Raw genomic sequence first — 7,139 nt, forward strand, 5'->3', positions numbered from 1 at the left:
CCTTGATAGGGGAAAGCTTTCAGGGGGTCAGCTGGAATGGGGACCAGCACCAAGGAAAGAAATCTTCTGTCCCCAGACACCTCAAGGCCCTCTTCAGTTCAGTTCAGTTCAGTTCATGGTTCTCCCAAACTAGAGAAGGAATGTCTGCAGTTGGGACACCACCAAGAACTCCCCACCAGGCTCCTGGAGTGTGGCCCCATCCTCCCCCTCCCGGCTCCCCACTCCCACCTCTCCCAGTAGCTCAGTTGTCCCAGTGCTCAGAGAATAAAGGAACAACCAGATCTCGCCCAGTCAGATCCATACGATGGACAATAGAGAGTAACTGTCTGGGTTTCAGAGGAGTAGTACTCAGCCATCCTGTAGAAGGGCCGGCCCACATGGGACAGGATGGAAGAAGTCAGTTCAGCGGGGAGAAAGGCGTCCAGAGAGACTCAGAGGCCAGACGTAAACACAATGCATTTTACTGGCGACAGAACGGATGGGCAGAGGGACCTGTGTGTTATATACATCAGAACTGTGGTGACCACTGCACCCCGGGAGGAGGCCCCAAGGGCAGCGAAGATGGTGGCTGAGGCCACACCTAGACAATCACAGGCTCCAGCGGGAGCCAGAGAGAGAGTCTGAAATTGTCCTGGCTGCTCTTGCTCGGGGATCTGGATGCTTGAAGGACATGAGGCCCCGGTCTTTTAGCCCCAAAAAGCGGCTGCTGGCGGGGACTGGAGAGGGGAGAGGCAGAGGGGTGGGAGGGCGCTGAGGAGGCTGCAGAGGTGAGAACTGAGGAGCGGATGGGAACGACGGTCGGCGCTGGGGCGGCTGCGGTGCCCTGCGCGGTATTTTATCTGGAGGTGCGCTGGGAGGACTGGGAGAACCTGACGCTGCCGCCCCGGCTGCTGCCTGAGCCGAGGCCTCCACCGCTGACCCCAGAGCGAACCCCGGAGCCAGAGCCGAATCCGCTGCTGCCGCCGCCGAATCCACTGCTGCCACTGAATCCGCTACCGCCTCCGAAGCCGCTGCCGCTGCCGCCGCCGAAGCCGCTGCTGCCACTGATTCCGCTGCCGCCGCCGAAGCCGCTACGGGCGCCGCCTCCCACGCCGACGCCACCTCCGTATCCGCCTCCGAAACCACCCGCGGAGGCGGAGGTGGTGCTGCTGCTGCTGACCACGGCTGCAGGGGAGACCACAGACGGCGATCAGCTCCCAGCCACCACCTCTCTATATCATAACGATTGAGAGGCGATCAAGGCGGCTTTGAACCTGATGATTACTGTTTTGCGTTCTGATGTGGTGAGGTGTTCACCCCCTCAGTGTTAAATCAGTTTGAATTTTCCAATGGTTCCTTCTACACACTGTCAACTCTTGAAGAACCCCCCATGGAGATTATCCAGAATTTCTCCTCCTATTAACAAGCTCCCTATTAGATATCCCCCCACACTCCATATAGTACTGTTAATAGTGCTCTGAGCCCAGAACCATTACCAAAGCATATCTGCTGCCCCTTCTGCCCCCCAGAAAACGTGTCCAACCGCCATGGAAATATTGTTTAAATTAGGGACTGTCGCCTTGAATTAGTACAGATATTTCAGAACCAATTCTCACTGTCACGGTTTCTTTGGCTACTTACAGATGCTAACAGCACTCGGGCACTCTCCAGACATCCTGTATGAGAAAGCAAGAGAAGGCTAGCTCAGTCACAAAGCAAATTTCCAACAAGTCCATGAATGAAAGTGACAGCAACCAGAACAGAATTCAGCAGCCTGGCACATCAGTACTCTTTCTCTACTGTTGATGGGCCAACACAGAACCCCTATGCACACTGGTTACCTATGCACTTGGCCATCTATGGAGGGCGTGAACTGGCAAAGGCAAGTGGTTGCCTATAAGCCCTGTGCCATGTGGGGACCTCTCTCTATAACAGGCCTCCTCCCCATTCCCTTGGTCACTTATCTGGCCCTCAGCATGTGACTTGGGGCAGGAGAAGCAGGGAGATGGCAGTAAGAGGCTCACCTGCACTCCTCGCCCTCCAGTAGCTTGCGGTAGGTGGCGATCTCCACATCCAGGGCCAGCTTGACATTCATCAGCTCCTGGTAGTCGCGCAACAGCCGGGCCAGGTCATCCTTGGCCTGCTGAAGGGCGGCCTGTAGCTCTTGGAGCTTGGCGTTAGCATCCTTGAGGGCCAGCTCCCCACGCTGCTCAGCTTCAGCAATGGCTGATTGCAGTTTAGCAATCTGGAGCAGGGGGAGGGAGGAGGAACGATGAGCCCAGTAGGAGGGTTCTCTGAGTCTTAGACTAGATTATCCCAGAGCTAGTCAGTCAACCTCACCCCTTCCTTAGCACCTCTGTGTGTCTTCATGCACGGAAGACAGATGGATGGCTGTGGCTTACCAGCCATCTAAACTGGCTTTGTCTTTGAACTCCTTGAAGGCCAGTGCTGCCTGAGATGACCCCAGAATTCCCCTCCCCTGGACTAGGAGTTCTGAAATCCTAGCCCACACCCCTCACCCATCAGCCTAGACACCAGCATCCGTGGCTGTCCCACCTGCTTCTTGACATTCTCTATTTCAGCCCGCAGCCTCTGGATCACCCGATTGAGCTCCGAGATCTCACTCTTGGTGCTCTTCAGGTCATCCCCATGCCTGCCAGCCGTGGTCTGCAGTTCACCCAACTGGAGAATAGAAGGGACAGTCAGGTGTTGATGCAGCTTTGCCTGGCGTGTTTCTCCATCCCTAATGTTACCCAGCCAAACTCGAGGTACTTAGTAAGCACTGTGTTTAAATGACATTGAATTATGTTTCTACAGGGACATCTCTGAGGCAGCAGGGAAGAGAACACCTGGTTTGTTGTTCTCCCACCCCTTGATTCCTGAGCAAGCTGCAGTGGGTTCCATGTGGTCTGGCAAGGGACAGTGGAACCACTTCCCCCTAGGGGGCAGCACTTTCTGTAACTGAACAACCTTGACAGGATGTCTCCAAAGAGGAGAATCCAGAGGGGCCACCCAATGGCCACCACCCAGCCATCCCGTGGACCACAGCCTCCCTGGGACCTTCAGTGAATCCTCTGAGAGGTGCCTGGATCTCACCTTGGTCTGATACAGGGCCTCGGCCTCGGCCTTGCTCCTCTGGGCGATCTCCTCGTACTGGGCCTTGACCTCGGCGATGATACTGTCCAGGTCCAGGCTGCGGTTGTTGTCCATGGACAGGACCACGGATGTGTCACTGACATGGCTCTGCATCTGGGACAGCTCCTGCCAACGCAGAGGGGCCTGTTCACTGTTGGGGCCTCTACAGCCAGCACACAGAAGCCCAAGAGTCTCCTGATCAACGGACCCATTTGCTGAGTCAGCTTGGAAGGTGGATCGGCTCCGCCCTGCCTGCCAGCCTCTCAGAGATCCCATGCTTGCAGTTCCTCCTGGGGAGCCCCAACAAGAGGCCTTATCTCAAGGCTCAGTCTTCCTGGGCCTTACCTATCAAATCTGAAAATATCTCACTCTCTCTTGCCCCCTCTTAGTAGGAAACATCCTCACCATATCATAGAGGGTCGTCAAGAAATTGATCTCATCTGTTAAGGCATCCACCTTGGCCTGAAGCTCCACCTTGTTCATGTAGGCAGCGTCCACGTCCTAAGAAAGACAGATAAACACTTAAAGGCCTTATTCCTCCAAAGAATGCACAGCAAGCTGCAGCCACAGCAAGACCAGTACTTGTCCAAGGCTGGTCTCCACGTGAAGGATTCACATCAAGGGGGTGGCGGAAGTTCAGTCCTACTCAAAAGCTAAAAAATGAGTGAACTGACTCCTTGAGGCATCTCTCCAGACTAAGATGCACTTGGCTTTTATTTTTGGTTCCAACTGCTTGAACTTGGCAGCTCTGTGCAGTGGAGTAAGGATTCCCCACAGCCCAGATGGAAACCAGTGCCTACAAGCCCTAGAAACCTCACACTACAGCCCTTACCTTCTTCAGGGTCACAAATTCATTCTCAGCAGCTGTGCGCTTGTTGATCTCATCCTCATATCTGTAAGAGTTAAAAAGAAATCACTGTTTGCAATATGAGGTAGTCAGAAACGTCACTGTTCTCTGAAACTCTGAAAGTACCTCTCTTCTGTCCTCTGTCCCCCTCCCTCCCCTCTTAAATAAACACACCCTCTCACTGTCCCCCTGTTAGTTAGAAGGACCAACCATTCCCATTCATTCAGGCAGACTGTCTGGTTTTAACACAGAAAGTTCCAAGTCCTGGGAACCCCTCCATCCCCAGTAGACTGGATGCTTGGTCACCACCCTGTGAGTCGTCCCAGCATCCTTCAGATCCTACAGCCAGGATCTTCCCCAGCCTGGCTCATGATAAGGTGCTTCTTCAGCTCTAGCCTTCTAATTTTCTTAGTAAAGGACTATCCTTTAGGAAAGAAGGTGAGGAGGAACCCAATGAACCAAACTGTCCTCTATGAAGATATAGGAAAGTGGGCTAAGTGACAGCCCTCTCAGTGGGCAAAGGGAACGCAGTGAAAGCTGGGATTCCGAGACAGGGTCCCCCCAGCATCTTCCCACATGCGCCTGTCACTCACTTCTTCTTAAAGTCTTCCACCAGGTCCTGCATGTTCCTCAGCTCTGAGTCCAGGCGGCCTCTCTCCCCCAGAATGCTGTCCAGGTAGCTCCGCAGGGAATTGATGTAGTTCTCAAAAAGGGACTCGAGGTTATTGGTGCCTGTGATGGGATGTGTGCCCTGCTGCTGGAGCAGGCTCCACTTAGTCTCCAGGACCTTGTTCTGTTGCTCCAGGAACCGTACCTGGAGTGCATTTGAGAGAAGGAAACTCAGGCAGCGCTTGGAGCAGAGGGGCCTTGCCTTGGGCAGAACTGGGTGTCTGCATCTCCCCATCTCCCTACACAAAGGCCTAGAAAGCTCCCGCTGTGGCTGGAGAGGGTATGGTCAGACTATCACAGCAGTCAGGCCATTGAAGATGCAAGACGGCTTCCTTACAGAAGCAGGAGAAATGGGAGGGGAAACTGGAAGTAACCCCTGCCTGGAAGCGAGAGACGTGACCCTTCAGTATTCCTGGGGACTTCATGATTCTAGCCCAATTTCAAAAACATAGAGCATACTGCAAGAAGGTGCTTAAACCTCAACAGCATTGTTTACATCTAAGACACCATTGATGCCCCACTGATATTCACTTCAAAGGATGTGAATGGCTAGGAACTGACACAGTTGAAATGCTACTGTCATCGTTGTGACAGGAGAGAGACAGCCAGTGTGAGCTACCCTGCTCTGAAGGTCCCTGAGCACCCTCCTCTTCCCGATGAGGTTGATTGGGGTGCAGACTGAGTTTCTAGGATCTCAGCAGCCCCTTGGGACTCAGGTTCTCCCTTGAGCCTCTTAAATTCCTTCACTAAGGTGCCTGCCTCCTTTGCCTGGCACATCACCATAGAGAAAAGAGGCCTCCTAGAAAGCCCCAGAGGGCAGCTCATGTTTAAATAGCCCCCAGTTCTGGGTCAGACCCTTGCCTGTCAGAGGCCATAACCCCCACCCTGCCTGCCAGCTCTACCTGCCAAGGCTGGATAAGGGGTGGGAGCCTTGAGCAAAGAGGCAGACAAACAGGACTTGGGGATGTGGGGATCCAAATAGGGGACCATCATCTTTCCCAATCACATGACCACATCGGCAGGTTCATCAGCCCTGAACATCCTCATAAGAGCCAAGAATGCTGCCTAATCCTTCCCCTCAAGCCTGGACCACTCCAGATTGATCCTAAACACTGTATGTAAATATCAAACTCAAAGTCTCCAATCTAGGAATGGGGGCCACATCAGGGCTTCCTCACCTTGTCGATGAAAGAGGCAAACTTGTTGTTGAGAGTCTTGATCTGCTCCCGCTCTTGGGTCTTTACTTGCCCAATCTGGGGGTCAATCTCCACATTGAGGGGCTGCAGGAGGCTCTGGTTGACAGTCACTTCCTGGATTCCCCCAGGGAAGCCACCTGGACCAAAGCCACCAGGGCCAAAGCCACCAGGTCCACCAAAACCACCAAGTCCACCAAAGCCACCAGCTCCTCCAAAGCCACCAGCCCCACCAAAACCACCAGCTCCTCCAAAGCCACCAGCCCCTCCAAAGCCACCAGCTCCTCCAAAACCACCTCCCATTCCTCTGCCACCACCAAAGCCCCCTCCATAACCACCTCCGTAGCCACTCCCAAAGCCACTGACACAGCTGCTGCGCCCTCCTCCAAAGCCACCAGCCCGGGAGCCGGCCACGCTGATGGAGATGCTCTTATTGCCACCCAGGTTGTAGAGGCTGCGACTGCCAAAGCCACCTGCTCCGCTCCGGAACCCAAAGGCCCCTCCGCCGCCTCCCCCAGAGCGGGCCACACAGCTCATCCTGCTACTGCCAGAGACCACAGCAGAGCGGCCTGAGAAGCCCTGGCTCCCGCCGCCAGATGTCTTGCGCACTTGTCTGTTCATGGTGAGCAAAGTCGATGAAGGGAAAGTGCAAGAGTTAAGCAGGGCCACTCAGAGCCAGAGGAAGAGAGAAGCAAACTGAAGACCTGTGCAGGATAAATCCCTTTATATACATCTAGGAGGCTGCTGGGCTCAAACGAAGGAGAGATAATTAATCTCAAGTAGTCATGGGTTGGGTCTGCCTTCCAGGCAATGTTAGTTTTGGGCTACTAAACACACCTTAAAAATAATCTGAAATGGTGAAAGTGCTAAGGTGGCAGGCTTACCTGGCAGGGGGAGGTGCCTGACTTGGCCCCGTGCTTGGGCATGGCCACCTCCTAGCTTTGTCTGGCAGGACCCAGAAGGCACACTAATCTGTCTACTGGCCAGCTGTCCTGGGTCCTGCCACAGCTGGGCTCAGCTCTGGAAAGGATGGAGTGGAAGGTGGGTTGGAGAGGTTCTGGTTGTCTGGGTGGTGGAGACGGTGAAGCCCACCCAAGGGCTCAGGGAAATATCTCAACAGGAGGGGTGATACAGTCTATTCCTCAGACTGCACATGGCCACGGAGCACCCACTGTGTGCCCAGCTCTGTGCTGGATTTGAGGATGAAATGATGATCTCTCCTCTTCCCTTCCTGGAAACAAAGCCCAGAACCATCACAAAGCTGCCTCTTGGGTTCCCCTGTCTCCTAAGCTGTGGTTCAGGAGGCTGTAGCATTT

At 54.2% G+C, this 7,139-nt stretch overlaps 1 protein-coding gene across 1 annotated transcript; it reads right to left on the minus strand.

Moving 5' to 3' along the window:
- Positions 1 to 445: 445 nt before the first annotated feature.
- Positions 446 to 6,513, minus strand: KRT3 (keratin 3). Its single transcript, XM_006046601.4, has 9 exons — positions 5,809 to 6,513; positions 4,555 to 4,775; positions 3,947 to 4,007; positions 3,520 to 3,615; positions 3,076 to 3,240; positions 2,536 to 2,661; positions 2,004 to 2,224; positions 1,621 to 1,655; positions 446 to 1,164 (listed from the first exon to the last, which is right to left on the minus strand). Exons 1-9 carry the CDS (start codon positions 6,442 to 6,444, stop codon positions 836 to 838), a joined length of 1,890 nt encoding a protein of 629 aa, XP_006046663.2. The 5' UTR covers positions 6,445 to 6,513; the 3' UTR covers positions 446 to 835.
- Between the last annotated feature and the right edge of the window lie 626 nt (positions 6,514 to 7,139).

The sequence above is a fragment of the Bubalus bubalis genome, chromosome 4 (genome assembly GCF_019923935.1).
Source record: "Bubalus bubalis isolate 160015118507 breed Murrah chromosome 4, NDDB_SH_1, whole genome shotgun sequence".
Classification (NCBI taxonomy): domain Eukaryota; kingdom Metazoa; phylum Chordata; class Mammalia; order Artiodactyla; family Bovidae; genus Bubalus; species Bubalus bubalis.